The sequence below is a fragment of the Diabrotica virgifera genome, chromosome 10, assembly GCF_917563875.1.
Source record: "Diabrotica virgifera virgifera chromosome 10, PGI_DIABVI_V3a".
Lineage (NCBI taxonomy): Eukaryota > Metazoa > Arthropoda > Insecta > Coleoptera > Chrysomelidae > Diabrotica > Diabrotica virgifera.
This window is the reverse complement of record NC_065452.1, coordinates 25,882,875-25,904,402: the sequence shown is the minus strand read 5'-3', so window position 1 is coordinate 25,904,402 and position 21,528 is coordinate 25,882,875. Positions and strand designations below refer to the sequence as shown.

General features: G+C 33.8%; 1 protein-coding gene across 1 annotated transcript in view; it reads right to left on the bottom strand.

Annotated features, from left to right (window-relative positions):
- Positions 1-10,527: 10,527 nt before the first annotated feature.
- The window catches only part of LOC114336209 (exostosin-1), a 49,881-nt gene continuing 38,880 nt past the window's right edge, over positions 10,528-21,528 (bottom strand). The window contains exons 2-3 of the mRNA XM_028286537.2: positions 16,913-17,114; positions 10,528-12,541 (exon numbers count right to left, since the gene is read on the bottom strand). Of these exons, the coding sequence (XP_028142338.2) occupies positions 11,438-12,541; positions 16,913-17,114 (1,306 nt within the window). The 3' untranslated portion in view covers positions 10,528-11,437. The remainder of the gene's footprint in view (positions 12,542-16,912; positions 17,115-21,528) is intronic.

Sequence of the window (21,528 nt, the reverse complement as noted above, 5' to 3'; positions counted from 1 at the left end):
TTTGTTATATAATGTTATTAATAAATCAATAGTTTTTGAGTTATTAAAGATCAAATATTTTAATTTTTGTGAAAGAAAATGCATGCTTTAAAGAGATTTTTCATAAATAACTCAAAAACTGTAAGTTTTTACAAAAAAGTTTTCATCACTAAAATTGAAGCTAATAAAAAATATAATAAATTGCTTACTTGAAAAACCCTTTAATGTTAATTTAAAGTAAGTTATGGGTAATTAAATGTATATTTTTTTCTGCGACTGTTCAAATCTAAGGATTCAAGCTTAAATAACGGGAAAGAGATGCATTTTATAACACTTAGGTACTAAATACTTGTCAAAGTACTTAGAAATACCTATCAAAAATGAGCTCCAGAAAAAGTTGATAGCATCAAAATCCGCTCACCAATTTTCGTGAAAATGAATGGAGATTTACCGAAATTGAAGGTCATAGTTGATTTTTACCTTCAGTGACTGCACTATAGAAAGAAACTGGCAATTCAATAATTGAGATGCGTATATTTTGCGAGCTCATAAATTATTAAACGATATCTAGTCGCCAAATAATTAATTTAAATTATTTTAAGTATAACTCTCTCTTAAGCCGGGAATATGGGATGGTTTTTTTGCGAAGGGGTTGGAGCTCAATAATCGAAAGGCGCGTGATTTAAGAGTTTATTCTTAGAATATAAGCTATACGAATTAAACTACCATTAACTTTTTTGTAAAAACTTAGTTTTTCAGTGATTTACGAAAAACCGCTTCAAAACATGAATTTTTTTCACGAATAATTAAAATTTTTGATCTTTAATAACTTAAAAAAAGTATTGACTTATTTTAATAACTTTATATAATAAATTTTGCTTATAATTTGTTCTTTTACAGATTTGTGCAGTTATTTTTTATAAAATAATTTTCACCCCCGAGAAGGGGCAGTATCCACCCTCGGGGTAAAGGCGCAAGGTGGTACCATGCCACCTTTGTTTCTTGAGGTATCCTCTAACCAATGACCCATTTTCGTGAAAATCGATGAAGGTTCACCGAAATTGAAAGTAATCGTTGATTTTTACATTCAGTGACTGCACTATACAAAATAAATTGCAATTTACTGATCTAAATGCGCGTAATTTGGAAGCTTATAAATTACTAAATGATATGTAGTCGCCAAATAATTAATTTAATGCATTTAAGTACAACTTTCTCTTCAGCCGGGAAGATAGGGTAGTTTTCTTGCGAAGGGATTGTAGCTCAATAATCGAAATACACGTGATTTAATAGTTTATTCTTAGAGTATATAAACTATAGGAATTATATCCGCAATACGATATATTTTAAGTTTTCTCAGCATTTTTCTCTTAAGTTAAATCAATTAAAGGGTTGTTTGGGAGGTGAAGGGGATGAGCTCAAAAATCGAAACTATATAATTTCAAGAGCTCATAAATAGCTCGTAATTCTGCCGCAAAAACCGATTCAATATTCCTATTTTTAAGTAGTGGGGGGGGGGGCTGACTCAGTATTAAAGTATTAAATTCCTGCTCAGTGGAACGAGCTCAAAATTTTTAGTTTGCGGAATATGAAAGCTCATAAATAGCTCATAAATCAGGGCTATTTGTTTTTTAATTTTTGCAAGTGGGGGGGGGGCAGCTCAACACGGGTATATAAAAGTCGGATCGAAAAGCCTAGTTGATTATTCTTGGAGCGTTGATCGAAGAATAATAAATAACAGCGAGGTATAAGAGGTGAGTTTATGTAGGTAGTATTTCCCGACCATTTTCCCTTGTCGTTTTGGCGAGCTGAGCGAATCCGACAATTTTCCTCTTACCTGTCCTTTTACCTATCCTTATACGAGCGGTGATCGTATATCCCTAATATGTCTTTTCATCTGGCGAGCTGAGCGAGATTCCCTTTCTTCCCTTTCCTTATACATTCATGTCGTATTAATAAGAGCAATTCCTATTTCACCCGATCGTCAAAATCATTCATTCATGTACAAAATATGGTCACATCGGCCTGAACAGAAAGATCAATCCGTAGATTATAAATATATTTCATTAACGAGTAATTAAGGCTAATTATCTTATTTTTTGTATGTTTTGATTCCAAATAAAAATGTCTTAAAAAACGAACTCTTTTCTTCGACTGATTTAGGTACCTGGAGCAACAACGCATCGACCTTGTTACATTGGCGCCCGAGCAGGGGCCAATTCGATCAACGCTCCAAGAATAATAATCAACTAGGCTTTTCGATCCGACTTTTATATCGTCCAAGACGGTACAAAAACACGTTTTACTTAATTCATTGGCGTACTCTAGACGATAAAATTATTAAAATTAAAATATTTTTACATTTAAAACAACCCATACACTCTAAGATCTATCTTGTCCAAAACCAAACCCAACAACGCACAAGAGAGGCCAAGAGTTGCATCTACAAAATACCCTGGTAATGCAAGAATTTTTATGTGGGAGATACTGCAAGACCACTAAGCGTCAGGATAAACGAGCAGTAAAAAAAAATACATAAAAAACAGGCATTTCAAAATCACAGATATGCAAACATACCTGGGACAATAAACAGAGAGTACATGGAAGGATGCATCAATAATCGCGAAGGAAACATACATAAAAAAAGAGAAAAAGAAGCAGCCCTCATCCCACTTAACGAAGAAAAATGTGCAGCAAACCCATCAGCAGAATGCAGCAGGCTTTGGTTGCTAATACTAAAAAAGAAGTCAACAACAAGAACATATTAATAATAGCAGAGTAAAGAAAGTCGAAGAACAAATCATTGACGATCTCATACACCATACATACAGGGTGGGGCATTAGTGAGACTAAGTCCAATTACTCGTTTGTCGTAAGAGATACGAAAAAGAGTTATGTGGATAAAAGTTGGAGTACGGTTAGGACCATAATTTAAAAATATTTTCAAATATACAGGACTACCCGTATTGACAGGTTGACACAAACTTATGTTTTTTTAATAGAACACCCTGTATAGTTTTACATTTTTGGATTCTCCTCGATGTCTTCTTTCATAAAATATAGGGTTTTGTAATATTATACGGGGTAGTTTAAAAGATAATTACGATTCTTCGTTAATTTCGTAGCAATATTCACACCCTGTAAAATTGTAGTGATTTGACATCAAAATTTCTATTTATGTTCAAACGATTTTTAATATAGTCTACTATTGTTAAACATTATTAATATAGCGAAATGTTTCATTTTGGTATACAGGGTTGGTCGAAACTCGGAATGAGTATTTTCTGAGTTTTCTTAAATAGAACACGCTGTACTTTAGTATTGTAATGAAATGATATTTTATGATACTTTTTTATTTCATAAGCATTTCCTATACATAAGTGCTTTAATTTGTGAGTTATTCGTGATTCCTTAAGCTAAACATTAATTGCAACAAAAATTACGTGAAATTTTATTAGGTGGCCCTGAAAATATGCAATCAAAAATAATTTTTCGAAAAAAAAATACATATTAATCTAAACTGATCCTTAATTTATTAATATTGGATGAGATATCAAAATACTTACGTAGTTAAGATTGCTGATGCTTAAAATATTAATAAAAACTTACAATATTCTACCTAGTTGGCTATGACACTAAATTTGCTTAAACATTTAACATTATACTATTTTCACAGTTCCAGTTGCTTTGTGAGCATTACTAATATTAATTTTTCTAATTAGGAACTGATTAATATGGTTTTTGTGCTTGAACTGTATAACAAAAATGTGCTACTAGCAATAAGAATTTATCTTCAGCAATTCCCCGATAGACGACAACCAAGAAGAGAAACTTTTGAAGGTTTACTAGAACTGTTTCAACGGACGAAAAATCCGATCGAACAAAAACTGTTGTAAATGAATAAAATGGAATTCTTAGTGTTACTGAAGATCTGTATATTATGAGTACGACCGTTATCATAATCTAAGTGTCTAGTCTGTTGAAACCGCGTTAGTATACTTTCAAAAGTTTCTCTTCTTGGTTGTTTTCTATCAGGGAATTGCTGTGGATAAATTCTTTTCGACAGTAGCCCATTTTTGTTATACTCTCCTAGCACAAAAACTATATTAATTAGTTCATCATTGGAAAAATGCATATCAGTAATATTAAAAAAGCAAATGGAACTATAAAAATATAATGTTAAAATGTTTAAGCAAATTTAGTGTCATAGCCAACTAGATAGAATTTTATGATTTTATTAATATTTTACACACCAACAAGCTTAACTACGTAGGTGTTTTGTTAATTCATACCAATATTAATAAAATAAGTATAAGTCTAGATTAATATGTATTTTTTGTTTCGAAAAAATATTTTTGATTGAATATTTTCACGGCCACCTAATAAAATTTCGCATAATTTTGGTTGAAATTAATGTTGGCTTAAAGAATCACGAATAACTCACAAATGAAAGTACTTAGGTATAGGGAATGCTTAAGAAATAAAAAAGTACCATAAAATATCATTTCATTACAATATTAAAATACAGGGTTCCATTTAAGAAAACTCAGAAAATACTCATTCCGAGTTTCGACCAACCCTGTATACTAAAATAAAACATTATATAAAAAAAATATTAAAAATCATTTGAACATAAATATAAATTTTGATGTCAAATCACTACAATTTTACAGGGTGTGAGTGTTGCTACGAAATTAACAAAGAATCATAATTATCTTTTAAACTACCTCGTATAATATTACAAAACCCCATATTTTATGAAAGAAGACATCGAAGAGAATCCAAAAATGTAAAAATATACAGGATGTTCCATTTAAAAAAACATAACTTTGGGTCACCCTGTATATTTGAAAATATTTTTAAATTATGCTCCTATGCGTACTCCAACTTTTACCTCAATAACTTTTTTTCGTATCTCTTACGACAAACGAGTAATTGGACTTTGTCACACTAATGCCCGACCGTGTATGCAAAGCACAATACACGAACACACATCTATATACAAAATTTAAATAACTCAATTTATACAATCAGATCTATGATACAGATTACATAAACAAATTAACACAAAATTACACACAAAAACAGTTAGAAATTGATATCCCTAAGGTATTAACATAAGATACGCTGATGATACTGTCATTTTTGCAGACAGTCTTGAAGGTCTGCAGACACTTGTCTCCAGGGTGGCAGAAGTAAGTAGCAGGTTTGGGCTTGATTTTAACATCAAAAAAACCAAATACATGGTTATAAGCAAACATAGGATACCACCTGGTCAATTACTAGTTAACTAACAACCTATAACACAAATCACCAAGTTTTGTTATTTGGGTGCAAACTTAAATGAACAGTGGGACCAATCGACGGAAATTAAGATAAGGATCGAGAAGGCAAGATCAGCCTTCGTCAAAATGAAAAAAATCTTTTTAACAGCCACAATATAAAATTGGAAATAAAAATTCGTTTACTAAAGTGCTACGTATTCCCCGTTCTTTTATATGGCGTGGAGTCATGGACCTTAACTGAAGCATCACTGAAGAGACTAGAAGCATTTGAGATGTGGTGCTATAGACGCATTTTGAGGATTTCCTGGATAGACAGAGTTACCAACGAAGAAGTTCTACATAGAATGGGTAAAGAGCGCGAACTAGTCGTAACCATAAAACGTCGCAAACTGGAATACCTGGGCCATGTAATGCGCAATGAACAACGATATGACCTACTTCGGACCATACTTCAAGGTAAAGTGCATGGGAAAAGAGGTCCAGGACGAAGAAGAATATCCTGGCTGCATAACCTGCGAAAATGGTTTAACTTAACCACTACCGGACTTTTCAGGGCAGCAGTCAACAAAGTCAGAATAGCCATGTTAGTGTCCAACATCCGTAACAGATAGGCACCATAAGAAGAAGAAGGTATTAACATCACCATTAAACAATTTTCTCTATCACACACTTGCTGTGGCCTACAACGTCTAGGCCAAGTATGTGAGTTTTTGAAAAGACATACATAACCTCATAAAACTGAGCTATACAATTTTCCCAGAATTTTTGGCATATTTTTTTTGAGTACGATTTCCGGAGTGGAATCCAAACGTCCAATATTAGTTCATTAAAACCGTAAGATTCATTATACCGATAATTTTGGCTTCATCCCGTATAAACATAATACTTATATTAGACATGCCACAAGAAAGCAGTTTCAGAACCTACTCTTCTAATTAATTTTTATATCAACAAAAAAATGTTTTATTTAAGTCCTTCAGATACCGAATGCAGAGGAAATAATAGGCGACTACCAAAGCGGATTCAGACCGGGAAGGTCGACCATAGACCAGATCTTCGTCCTACGCCAGGTGTTGGAAAAAAAAACTGGGAATTTAACCGTGACGTACACCAAATCTTCGTAGACTTTAAACAAGCTTATGATTCTGTTAGCAGAGAGGCATTATGGGAGACTATGATAGATATGGGATTACCTGGAAAGCTGGTACGATTAGCACAGGTGAGCACGGAGAACGCTTCCGCACGAATCACAATTGGCAGCATAACGTCGGAGGAATTCCTCATTGACACCGGGCTTAGACAAGGAGATCCTCTCGCCCCCCTGCTGTTTAACTTCGCACTGCAACATGCAGTAAGGAAAGCTCAGCCACAACTGACAAACGGATTTGCAGCCCAAGGATCAAAAACACTATTAGCCTTTGCGGATGACGTGGACACAATTGCACAATCCACCAGGGATGCAAAAGAAGTTTTCACCCTGTTCGAGAACGGAGCCAAGGAAGTTGGTCTTAAGGTCAACGAGGACAAGACCAAGTACATGGTGGTTACGAAGAACCCAAGACCAAGGGTTAGACAAAACGTAACAATTAATGAATACAACTTTGAAGTCGTCAAAGAATTTAAGTACCTGGGAGCGATTATAACATCTGAAAATAAATATGAAAAGGACGTGGCAGCCAGGATCATTGCAGGAAACAGGGCATATTACTCATTAATGACCCTACTTAAATCAAAAATACTCTCAAGACCAGCAAAAATAAGAATATATAAGACAATAATTCGTCCCACAATAACGTATGGAAGCGAAACATGGACTCTGAATCAGCGGGAAACGACAAAATTACTGGTACTTGAAAGAATACTGCGGACTATCTATGGGCCTTGCAGAGACGAGACAACAGGAGAATGGAGAAGGAGACACAATGATGAACTCCAGACAATATGGAGATGAAAACATAGTACGCTACATTAAAGCAAACAGAATACGATGGGCGGGTCACGTGCTAAGATCAAGTGACGAAAGACTTCTGAACGCCACATTCTGGGAAAGGCCCGATGGAAAAAGGTCAGTTGGTCGCCCAAGAAAGAGATGGAAGGACGCAGTAGCCAGTGATCTACGCAAAATGGGAGTACAGCAATGGGAAATAGCTGCTCAGGACCGACAACAATGGAGGGAAATAGTAAACGTGGCCAAGACTCACATAGAGTTGTAGAGCCAAATGATGATGATGATGAGATACCGAATGTATGCAAACAAATTATATCATTTCTTCTTCTTCTTCTTACGGTGGCTATCCGTTCCAGATGTTGGCGATCAGCATGGCTATCCTAACTTTGCTTGCTGCTATTCGGAATATTCCGGTTGTCGATGTATTGAACCACTTTCTCAGGTTTTGAAGCCAAGATATTCTTCTTCTCTCTGGTCATCTCTTTCCAAATACCTTGCCCTGAAAAATAAATTGCAACGAGCCATATCTCTGTTCATTCCTCATAACATGGCAAGATACTTTAGTTTGCGCACTTTGATGGTGTTAATAATCTCGCATTCCTTGGCCATTCTAAGTAGGACCTCAACATTAGTCACACGATCTACCCACGAATTTCTTCTTAAAATGCGTCTGTAACACCCTATCTCGAATGCCTCGAGTTTTCTTAACGAAGCTTCGGAAAGTGTCCAGGCCTCTACTCCGTATAATTACGTAGACAATACATAGCATCTGACGATTGAGATTTTAGTACCAAGTGGTAAATCGTAACTTGTGAAAAGAGACTTTATCATTATGAACACTGATCTCGCTTTTTCTATGCGTTGTTTTATTTCACTTCAGTGGTCCCCTTGGCTGTTTATGTGGGTACCAAGGTATGTGTAGCTGTCTACCCTGTCAATTGGTTGTTGGTTAAACAAAAGCTGTGTACATATTTAATATTTCGCGCTTACTGATATGTGCGACGTTATTCTTTGCAAACCATCTTAGACCGGGCAGGATCATCGCCCCCGCTAGCAAAATTATTCCGATTCGATTTTTTTGCACAAACTTACTCAAAAAGAGGTCCTTATAACATATCCACAGGGTGCCGGGCTGTGCCGTGGTCGAAAAATTGTTTAAACAATTTTTTTTAAACAAATTCACGAAAATAATTTTTTCGTTTCGAACAATTTTTTTAGATAATTTGGGTCATTCTGAGCAAAAAAGGGCTCTTGTCATTTTTCTCTAAAATTGATTGTTGTTGAGTTATATGCGATTAAAAATTTGAAAAATGCGAAAATGCCCATTTTCATGGCTTAATAGCTCGATTAAAAATTATTATTATAAAATTCAAAAAGTAACCAAATCAAGTTTCAAACCCTTTCTTTAACGTCCTGAAGAGATTTTTGTCATTATTTTATTACAAAGCTGTTATTTTTAATTATTAACAATTAGCGCTATAGTCCAGGATGTATCGTCGCCCCCTCGTTAAATCGGAAAATCTGCTTGGTCTAAATAGACCGGGCAGTATCGTCGCCCCCGCTAGCGAAATTATTCCGATTCGATTTTTTTGCACAAACTTACTCAAAGAGAGGTTCTTATAACATATCCACAGGGTGCCGGGCGATGCCGTGGTCGAAAAATTGTTTGAACAGTTTTTTTAAACAAATTCACAAAAATAATTTTTTCACTTCGAACAAATTTTTTTTTAGATAATTTGGGACGTTCTGAGCAAAAAAGGTCTCCTGTGATATTTCTCTAAAATTGATTGTTGCGAAAATGGCCATATAACTCGACAACAATCAATTTTGGAGAAAAATCACAAGATACCTTTTTCGCTCAGAATAATACAAATTATCTAAAAAAAATTCGCAATGAAAAAATTATTTTATTTGTTTAAAAAAAATTGTTTAAACAATTTTTTGACCACGACACCGCCCAGCACCCTGTGGATGTGTTATAAGGACTTCTTTTTGAGTAAGTTTGTGCAAAAAAATCTCATCGAAATAGTTTCGCTAACGGGGGGCGACGATACAGTTGGACTATAGCGCTAATTGTTAATAATTAAAAATAGCAGCTTTGTAATAAAATAATGACAAAAATCTCTTCAGGACCTTGAAAAAGGGGTTTAAAACTTGATTTGGTCACTTTTTGAATTTCATAATAATAATTTTTGATCGAGTTATTAAGACTTGAAAATGGCCATTTTCGCATTTTTAAAATTTTTAATCGCATATAACTCGACAACAATCAATTTTAGAGAAAAATGACAACAGACCTTTTTTGCTCAGAATGACCCAAATTATCTGAAAAAATACTGTTCGAAATGAAAAAAATTATTTTTGTGAATTTGTTTAAAAAAAATTGTTTGTGCAAAAAAATCGTATCAGAATAATTTCGCTAGCGGGGGCGACGATACTGCCCGGGCTATCTAGACTATCTGCAAAAACTAGTACGTCGTCGGCATATCTAATGTTGTTTAGACGCACTCCGTTGACTAATACGCCTTCCTGTAGTTCCCCCAGCGCCTGCTCGAAGATATATTCAGAGTATATATTAAACAATACCTGGGACAGAATGCATCCTTGCCTCACTCCTCTATCTATGGAGACTACCTCTGTCAATTGGTCATCCACTTTAATATTGACAGTTTGGTTGTAATATAAATTATATATGATTCTTAAGTATCTATCATCTAAACCCGCCTATTTCAAGATGGTTCCTCTAGTAAGTCAGACTCTAGTTTGAGTTTATTATGTTTTACTCTATCAAATGCCTTTTTGTAGTCGATAAAACAAATATACGCGTCACAGTTAACATCCCTGCAGCTCTGCATAAGCACTTGGACAGCGAATGGAGCCTCTCGGGTGCCTAAGGCATCGCGGAATCCAAACTGTGTCCATGATACCCGTTCTTCGCATTTTTGAAGTTATACTTCTTTAGGCGCGATTGGGAGTGAATTTTCATTATTATGCGCGCATCTATATTAGTTTTTTAGTAAATATATTTATTATAATTTTTGTGTCTTTGGACACATACTAACTTCCTCGGGAGTAAGATAAGTATTATTAAAACATTAATATTTATTATACTTCACTTCGTCTGTTTGTTACCGTGAATTGTCATTATGTCCGAGAAACTATATAAACAGAGAGCTCGTGGAGTTATTGGTAGAGCATTCGGCTACAGATCGAGAGGTCTTGGGTTCAAATCCGGACCATTCCTATTCTTTTTTTTTTATTTTTGAAAAGTGGTAAGCATTAAAATTAGTTTAATATTTAAATAAAATTAAAATAAACTGTTTAAAGTATATTTATTTCGTTGAAATCATATAATAGAATAATCTTACGTGCGTACAAAGTACACACACATTCTTTTTTATATATTCTGCTTTGTATCACTTTCAAAACGTTTTAAGTAAGTGGCTCATTAGGCGAATTGTTCTGTAGTCTTCGCATGTTTTGGCAGTTACTTTTTTTGGTATAGTTACGAAGGGCGACTTTAACCAACTTTGGGGTATTTTTTCAGTTACGTATATCATGTCTTATTAAGGGTTAATAATATGGTTTATCATCAGCAAGCAAGATTGACATACTGCATATATCGAAGAAATGAAGTTACAGTTTGTTGAGCGGCTACTAGAATTTTCAAAAGAGTGATGTTCAGAAATTAATAAAAAGAAGTAATACATGTAGATGATGACACTATCAAACGTTAAGTATAAGTAGTCAAATATTTATAAGCTATAAAGTGTGATAACATAATAAAAGTTTATGTGTTGCTGTTTTATGAGTTGTAACAACCTACTATAATAGCATAGTTATAAAGCTTGTTAAACAAAAAGTTCCGTTTTAGCGTGTGAATCCAATAATTTGCTCACTCCCTGTAAGTCTGCCTATAGAAATCAATAAATTATAAAATATATTTTACAACCTATTTACAAATAGTCATAAATATATCAACATACTTCACTAGACAAAAGTGCATTTACACAGAAATTGTCGTTGAACATTTAGAAAACTATACTATGTTGATCAATAAATGTTATTCAATATACTTTTACGAATGAAACAATATCTGCAAAATATTTCCACAATTGTTTACCCCTAATAAAATGATTATGTTCCTTTGATAAAATTAGCTATACAAAATTTCAGATATAGTTTACATTATCCTTACAAGCCTATTTAGAAGTATATCCCAATACTAACTCCCCACAAGTTCAATCCTACGATATTTTTTCCTTTTATTAGAAACAGGGTCTTTAAAAAGAACTGGATCTAACCTTAAGTTTGACCTGAGTAGTGGCATGTAACCAAAAACAGCAGCAAAGGTATTTAAACAAGTCTGCCTCTGGATGAAATGATCCGGGTCGTTCCAAGGTGACCAACTACCTGCACTAGGTTGTTCTTTGTATTGTTTCCTTTGGGTAACTTTTATTGGAGGTCTTCGTGTAACATGACTAACTAAAAAGTTCATCAGTATATCTTCGCAATTCTGACTTTGCTCTACAGTTTTGTGTAACAACGGGCTTAGCCATTCTGTGTATAGATAATTGTAGTATCTATGGTAAAAGGCAGCTCCTGTTAGTACGATGGAATAATCGTTGGTCCATTTAGAAGTATAGCCCCAAGTTGATTTAGAATCGTCCCAATAGTGGGATCTTCCTGGATACCCTACAATCCGATCAGGAAATTGTTTCCATACAATGAACGCAAAATCAATTTCTTCTGTAGTAAGAACTGTGTCTTCATCTAAAGATAATATTGCTTCAGTTTCAACTTCCTTATGAGTGAAAAATCTCTGAGATATACTGGATTTGACTTCATTTCCTACATTGGAATTCACATTTGGCTGGACTATATGCAAAGGAACATGTAGAGGTAACCCAGGCCATCTATTTCTATTAGCTGGACGCTTTTCGCTTGACCAAACTATTAATATTTTCGCTATATACTTGCTCCGTCCCACGTTTGTTACTAACCTGTACAGAGGAGAATTTGAAGCTAATGGCACTCCTAATTGACAGTATATCACTGCCGTAAAACCCATTCTCTCATCTTTTTCGATGTGAAACGGAAAATCATCAGAAAAATCAGAAAATGTCGACAGCATCACTAAGGCTCCTGGAAAGTTATTCCATGACATACCATCTCTAATTGGCTGTTTGGGAAGTCTTTCACGAATTATTTCTAAGGTAGTATACACTATTTTTTCTATGGAAGAAAAATATCTATCATAGAGAACCTGTGTCTGTTGGCGGAGCTGCAAGATTTTTCTTGGAGATAGGGAACGGATTATATGAGGTACCTAAAAAGTAAAATATAGTAAAAATAAAATATACTTAGACATAATAACAGCAAAAGAAAGATAGTTAGATAGAATAGAAGAGAATATAAATATGCTTTATTGTCATTGAAAATTATTGTACAATTTTATAGACAAAGCTTACAAAGAGTCAGAAAAAAAACAATAACAAATACAATTTTAAATTATATAAGTCGTCAATACTGTATAATAAAAAATAATGAAATAAAACAAAAACAATCTATTGCAAAATATAAATAGATTGCAAATTGCATAATCAACCTTAGAAACTAATTAATAAGTTTAAGCTGCTGCATATGATTCCGAAATATAGATAAAAATACTACTTGTACAAAAGGGCACTGTAATTTATTAGTTATTCATTAAGAAACTTTTCTATTAAATAATATGGTCTTTCAGATAGATAAGCTTTTGTCATTTTACGGAAATTGGGGAAAGATATTGTAGATTTAAGTTGTAAAGGTAGATGGTTGTATAGTTTTTGCAGAATATAATATATATTTCTTTACTAACTCAGTGGAGGGATCGGTAAATAATCATCAAAGTAGAATTTCTAGTGCAGTAGTCATGATTAGGTCTTACTGGAAAGACATGTAGATGTTTACGAATTAAGCAAACAGTTTCTTAAATATATAAAGAAGGAAGTGTTAAAATCCCGTGATCTTTGAAGTAGCTTCTGCAATGTGTTGTTCTTCTTAGGCCAAACAGATACCTTATTGCTCTTTTTTGTAATTTAAAAATAACATCGGATTGCCCTAAAAAGGAAGACCATATCGATGATGAGACTCAAACACAGAAAGATATGGAGACTCAAACACAGAAAGATTTTATTTTGGAAGACGCTAAGCTGATTTCCTTCGAAACAGATCTTATTGCATAACAAGCTGAGGCTAGTTTCTTACTTAACAAATCGATATGGAGGAACCATTTAAGGTTGCTCTCTAAAAAATTACCAAGAAATTTTTCAGAATCAACAGTACTGATCTGGCTATTATTATGAGGCAAGGGTTGAAAAGCTCCTTTATAGGATAATGCTACTATTTTATTTACGTTAAAAGAGAGTAAATTAGGTTTATTAGGACCAGGTTTTTATTGTACGTAGATCAGAAGTTAGAATGAGAGCAAGAAAGCAGCATACGTTAGAATGAGACCCATTTTCAACAGTCGAGACATATCATTACAAACAAAATACCGTCTGTTGAAATGCTACATATTCACAGATCTGCTCTACGGAATGGAAGGTGGACACTAATTGTTGCATCTATGAATCGGCTCGAAGTTTTCGAAATGTGGTGTTATAGACGCATCTTACTTATATCCTGGGTAAGCCCTGCGTAGAATGGGGAAAAAGTGTGAAATTCTCATAACCATTAAAACAAAAAAAATAGAATATCTAGGACATGTAATGAGAAATCAAGAACGTTACGGCCTTCTGCAACTGATTCTCCAAGGGAAGGTAAATGGTAAAAGAGGACCGGGAAGAAGACGCATTTCCTGGCTTCAAAATTTACGAAAGTGGTATAACACGACTACCACTGAACTGTTCCGCGCTGAGGTAAACAAAGTCAAGATAGCCATGATGATCGCCAACATCCGGAACGGATAGGCACTTTAAGAAGAAGAAGAAGAGATCAGAAGTTATAGTTGCATGAAGAGTTGCAATGTTTGAGTTGCTCCAAGTGATACTGGTATCATTATCAAAAAAAAAATGTTTCCATCGATTTTTAAATTAGTGATGTCATTAATAAAAATAAGGAAAAGTAGAAGACCCAATAATGAACCTTGTGGTACTCCACATACAATGTTTTTGAGACTAGAGTGTGTATCATTTGTTCTAACCAATTGTTTCTGTTTTTGAAGGGGTTTACCCCACATACAATGTTTTTGAGACTAAAGTCTGTATCATTTGCTCTAACCAGTTGTTTCCTATTATCCAAGTAAGATTGGAACCAATTCACAGAAATACCTTTAAGCATTCAAAAGCTTTGGCATAGTCACAAAAAACAGTGACAGTGTAAAGATTATTGTTCAGTACTTGGTAAACCTCATGTAGTACAGAGAACATGGCATAAGTGGTACATTTATTATTTAAAAAGCCGTACTGATTTTGTGATAAAATGTTGTTTTCAACGAGAAAGGACATACTTCTTTAGTATTTTAGTTAGTTATAGCTTCCTCTGTAATTTCGGCTTCCTCCGTCATTATTGTCACAAGGTATTGTGAGATATACTCCCGTCTATTTTTCTGCAATAATTTTGTGTAATGATTTACCCACTCCTTTGATGTAATTATCCCGTAAGATATTTTTATTTCGTTTATTACTTCTAATGTTTTATTATTTTTCTCCATGCTTCCGTTGATCTGTTATACCCTATCATGCTGTCTCGTTCTTCTCGAGCCTTATTCTTTACTTGAATTGTTGTCTGAGGGTAACATAATCTTCTCGTGTTCCTGTGGTTCTGTCGCTTAGCCATTTATAAAACTTATCTTTTTTCCTTTTAATCATCTCATCTAGTTCATTACTGACGCTTGTTTCACATTATACGATTTTTGAATGTGCGAGGGATTTGTCGTGCCGTAGTTTTGTCGCACTTGTCCTTTTCACACAATAAGAATTGAGTCGCACGAAGATATTCTGCTGTGCTGTTTGGTATATTATTTTTATTTACACTTTGTGGCTGAGGTAGGTACATGATACGATGTCGGGTATGTATCATTACGATGTATCATTACAAATGGGTATTTTTTGTCCATACTTTTGTCCTAATGTACTGTAATGCGTATTTAATTCATTTGTAATTTCTATTTTGTCAGTTATTATTTCGTATGTTTTTAATTAAAAGCCTTAATTTGTTTATATAATCGTTGTTCTACTAAGTTATTTGTGGGATCTTGGATTAGCTCATACAATCTATGTAATAAACTATTCTAAATGGGAAATAAGCCACAATTGAAGTAAAAAAATGATTTTATTAACGTGTCGACATCCGATTTGGGCGTCGAAACGTCAATAAAATTATTTTTTTTAGTTAAATTGTGGCTTATTTCCCATTTAGACTAGTTTATTATAAAAATTCCACTAGGAAACAGCTTCAGAACAGTTTTTCATGTACAGAATTTAATAGACCCTCTGTCATCCATTCATTTTTAAATGTTGTTCCCCTCGTTTTAAATGTTGTTTTTAGATAATTTCACACAAGACGTGACCGCCGCCCTACTCCAGTTTTAAACGAGATGTTTACCCTATAAAACTAAATATAATTTCGTAGAATAAAAGGTATATTTTATATGGAGCGAAATCAAATTATAGCCTTGTGTTTACTTAATCGTCGAAGAAAGAGAAATAAGAGGAACCGAATTCATTGGATCCATCCTATTAACACAAAAAGATATGATTTATACTTATATTTTTATATTCACACATATTCACACCCTCTATACTCAACGTTAATTGCAACTATGTAAAATAAAGTTTATTATGTATAATATACTTAGCAGTTTTAATTACTGTTGTTATCAGTAACATACAATTAATTTTGCTGTACTTATAAAATGTGTTTTTTCTTTATCACCTAATTCGTCAAATTAATAAATTCAAATTAATTCGTGCACTATTAAGTGCACGGCATACACCATTCCAAGCATTTCTCGTCAAGTTTCTATCTTTATATATTTCTATTGTTTTGTCCCAATGAACAGGTCTCGCTTCAATTATTTCACTATCAATCTTAGACATCATAATATAAAATATATGCACCTACTTTAAACAGCCACAAAGTGTAAATGAAAATAATGTACCAAACAACCAAAGAAACTACCTTCATGCGACTGAACGACAGTATCATATGAAAGGATGCATTAAGTTCCCTATGCTTCTGGGTGCGTAAAGACGGCACGGCTGTCGTCTGTTGTTGTAAGCGAGGGACGACATAAACACAACAACTTCACCGAACGTTTCAACACCGTCTAGTGAGAAAGGCTCCATATGATTACATGCGCCACCATTGGAATGTCGTCGTCCGTTCTAAAATTCGCACGACAAAATTCTTATAATGTGAAACAAGCGTTCTCCAAATATTTATTCTTATGTTGTTCAACACCCAGCACTTTGTTTGCCGCTTTATTTATTCTTTCTTTTAAGTATTGATACATTTCTATTAGGGTCCATTCTTCGTTCATCTGTAACATATTATGTAGCCTATTTTTCTGATGCAGTGTTCGAATATTAAATTGTTTTAAAAGTTTTACTTTGAGTAGTTTCAATATTGTTTATTTTCGTCATTAATTGAATTATTTAATGAATTAATTTCAACACACTGCCGGAAAAAACTTTAGGTTTAAACTTATAAATACCTGCAATAGAAGTCTTTCATCTGCCCAAACTACAGCTTTATTCCAGTCCACAACTTGAGAGAAAGGCAATGCCCAACTGTTTGAGAGTAGAACAGGAATGCATCCTGCTTGAAGAGCTTCCAAAAATCGGAAAGAACCCAACCTTCTACCTCGAGGAACTAAGCAAAATGTGGAATTTTGTAGTAATGTTTCATAGTCATACCTACAAAATTTTAATTTATTTAAAAAAAATTAACTTACTGATAAAATTATCGCTATAGACAGCTATACCAATGAATGTGTGGATGCCTTGAAAGTCACCCGTGTTGAGCTGCCCCCCCCCCACTTGCAAAAATTAAAAAACAAATTGTCCTGATTTATGAGCTATTTATGAGCTCTCATATTCCGCAAACTAAAAATTTTGAGCTCGTTCCACTGAGCAGGAATTTAATACCCTAGTGGGGGGGGGGGCTGAGTCAGCCCCCCCCACTACTTAAAAATAGGAATATTGAATCGGTTTTTGCGGCAGAATTACGAGCTACTTATGAGCTCTTGAAATTATATAGTTTCGATTTTTGAGCTCATCCCCTTCACCCCCAAACAACCCTTTAATTGATTTAACTTAAGAGAAAGATGCTGAGAAAACTTAAAATATATCGTATTGCGGATATAATTCCTATAGCTTATATACTCTAAGAATAAACTATTAAATCAAGGGCATTTCGATTATTGAGCTACAACCCCTTCGCAAGAAAACCACCCTATCTTCCCGGCTTAAGAGAAAGTTGTACTTAAAATGCGTTAAACTAATTATTTGGCGACTACATATCATTTAATAATTTATAAGCTTCCAAATTACGCGCATTTAGATCAGTAAATTGCAATTTATTTTGTATAGTGTAGTCACTGAAGGTAAAAATCAACGATTACCTTCAATTTCGGTGAACCTTCATCGATTTTCACGAAAATTGGTCAGTGGTTAGAGGATACGTCAAGAAACAAAGGTGACATGGTACCACCTTGCGCCTTTACCCTGAGGGTGGATACCGCCCCTTCTCCGGGGTGAAAATTATTTTATAAAAAATAACTGCACAAATCAATAAAAGAACAAATTAAAAGCAAAATTTATTATATAAAGTTAATAAAATAAGTCAATACTTTTTAAGTTATTAAAGATCAAAGATTTTAATTATTTGTGAAAAAAAATGCATGTTTTGAAGAGGTTTTTTGTAAATCACTGAAAAACTGTAAGTTTTTACAAAAAAGTTAATAGTAGTTTAATTCGTATAGCTTATATTCTAAGAATAATCTCTAAAATCACGCGCCTTTCGATTATTGAACTACAACCCCTTCGCAAGAAAACCATCCCATATTCCCGGCTTAAGAGAGGGTTGTACTTAAAATAATTTAAATTAATTATTTGTCGACTATATATTGTTTAATAATTTATGAGCTCGCAAAATATACGCATCTCAATTATTGAATTGCCATTTTCTTTCTATAGTGCAGTCACTGAAGGTAAAAATCAACTATGACCTTCGATTTCGGTAAATCTCCATTCATTTTCACGAAAATTCGTGAGCGGATTTTGATACTATCAACTTTTTCTGGATCTTATTTTTGATGGGTATTTCTAAGTACTTTGACAAGTATTTAGTACCTAAGTGTTATAAATTGCATCTTTTTCCCGTTATTTAAGCTTGAACCCTTAGATTTGAACAGTCGCGGAAAAAAATATACATTTAATTACCAATAACTTACTTTAAATTAACATTAAAGGTTTTTCAAGTAAGCAATTTATTATATTTTTTATTAGCTTCAATTTTAGTGATGAAAACTTTTTTGTGAAAACTTACAGTTTTTGAGTCATTTATGAAAAATCGCTCTAAAGCATGCATTTTCTTTCCAAAAATTAAAATATTTGATCTTTAATAACTCAAAAAGTATTGATTTATTTTAATCACATTATGTAACAAATTTTGCTTACAATTTGTCCCTCTCTCGATTTGTGGGGTTATTTTTAATAAAGTAATTTTCACTCCCGAGAAGGGGTGACATATACCCCAGGCTAAAACCCCAAGTTGTTATTGTCAATTCGTGAAAATAAATAGAGATTTACCGAAATCGAAGGTAATAGTTGATTTTTACCTTCAGTGACTGCACTATAGAAAGAAAATGGCAATTCAATAATTGAGATGCGTATATTTTGCAAGCTAATAAATTATTAAACGATATGTAGTCGCCAAATAATCAATTTAAATTATTTTAAGAACAACTCTCTCTTAAGCCGGGAAAATGGGGTCGTTTTCTTGCGAAGGGGTTGTAGCTATATAATCGAAAGGTGCGTGATTTAAGAGTTTATTCTTAGAATATAAGCTATACGAATTAAACTACTATTAACTTTTTTGTAAAAATTTACAGTTTTTCAGTGATTTACAAAAAACCTCTTCAAAACATGCATTTTTTTCACAAATAATTAAAATCTTTGATCTTTCATAACTTAAAAAATATTGAATTATTTTATTAACTTTATATAATAAATTTTGCTTTTAATTTGTTCTTTTATTGATTTGTGCAGTTATTTTTTATAAAATAATTTTCACCCCGGAGAAGGGGCGGTATCCACCCTCAGGGTAAAAGCGCAAGGTGGTACCATGTCACCTTTGTTTCTTGACGTATCTTCTAACCACTGACCAATTTTCGTGAAAATCGATGAAGGTTCACCGAACTTGAAGGTAATCGTTGATTTTTACCTTCAGTGACTGCACTATACAAAATAAATTGCAATTTACTGATCTAAATGCGCGTAATTTGGAAGCTTATAAATTATTAAATGATATGTAGTCGCCAAATAATTAGTTTAACGCATTTTAAGTACAACTTTCTCTTAAGCCGGGAAGATAGGGTGGTTTTCTTGCGAAGGGGTTGTAGCTCAATAATCGAAATGCCCTTGATTTAATAGTTTATTCTTAGAGTGTATAAGCTATAGGAATTATATCCGCAACACGATATATTTTAAGTTTTCTCAGCATCTTTCTCTTAAGTTAAATCAATTAAAGGGTTGTTTGGGGGTGAAGGGGATGAGCTCAAAAATCGAAACTATATAATTTCAAGAGCTCATAAATAGCTCGTAATTCTGCCGCAAAAACCGATTCAATATTCCTATTTTTAAGTAGTGGGGGGGGGCTGACTCAGCCCCCCCCACTAGGGTATTAAATTCCTGCTCAGTGGAACGAGCTCAAAATTTTTAATTTGCGGAATATGAGAGCTCATAAATAGCTCATAAATCAGGGCTATTTGTTTTTTAATTTTTGCAAGTGGGGGGGGGGGCAGCTCAACACGGGTTTGAAAGTCTCGGTAACTATAGAATCTTTTAACTTTAAAACAGAAAATTCCCGCCAATTGTGTACAAGGTTTCTAAATAAAAGTAGTAAGAGGGTAAGTTAAAAAAAACTATTTATTGGTTAAATTGCCAATGATTGTGGTTGTAGTTATATCACTATAGTATAGAACAGCGGTTCTCAACCTTTTTGAGTGATGTACCACCTACAGTTATTTTTATTGTTTTTGGTACCACCTATATTTTTAAATTGTATATCAATACTTACTAAGTACCACTATTTTAATTTTTTCTGTGTTTTGTGTACCACCGCCAATAATGATATGTACCACCAGTGGTACATGTACCACAGATTGAGAACCTCTGGTATAGAACATATGTTACAGTTCAAGTTGATTTTCAGTTAGAGTTGACTATTCCTAGTTCGAGTCAACTCCAACCAAAACGAGCAGTAAAAGTTGATTTTAAAAATTTAATTCAACTTTTACTAGTTGGAGTGGACTATTCCTGGATCGATTCAGTAAATGTTGATTATACGAGTATAATCTCACGTGCTTTTTTAATGACTGTGCGTCTCTTTGTTTTGACCGTTTCAACTACTTATTATAATTTGAACATATAGGCCAGGAAATGAAGCTGAAAAAATGGTAAAACCTCGCAATTGTTTCGTCCAGCATCGATTTGTACAGAATATTTGGGATTAGGCTCATTTCACCCTCTAGTTCATTTTCTATATTGAGCCGTTGTACTCTTTTGGTTTTTTAAGAGTGATAGGTACTAGTGATGTAACGAATATTCGTATTCGCATTCGCATTCGCGAATATTCGCATGTTTTTGCATATTCGCATTCGCATCCGCATTCGCAAAATTTGTGCGAATGTTTTGCGAATATGAAAACCAGAAAAAAAAATAATTTTAAGATAATATTAGGTTAATAAAATCAAAATCTATTCACTTCTCATCTTTTTTTATTAAGAAAAGGTAACTTAACCTCAAACATGCAGCTACTCTCAAATGGAAATATGCAGGACACAACAGCAGACAAAAAAACGGAAGATGGAATGAAGCGATAACTCACTGGAGACCTTGGGACTACAAAAGAGAAAGGGGCAAACCACAGCCGAGATGGTCGAATGACCTAAAAAGATGCGCAGGGACCAGATCGACAGCATTAGCACTGAACTGAGAAGAGTGGAAAAATAAGGGGGAGGCCTACGTTCAACTTTGGACAAATGAAGGGCAATAGATAGATAGAACTTAACCTTGTATAATCACATTATCAGCCTTCACTTTTTTT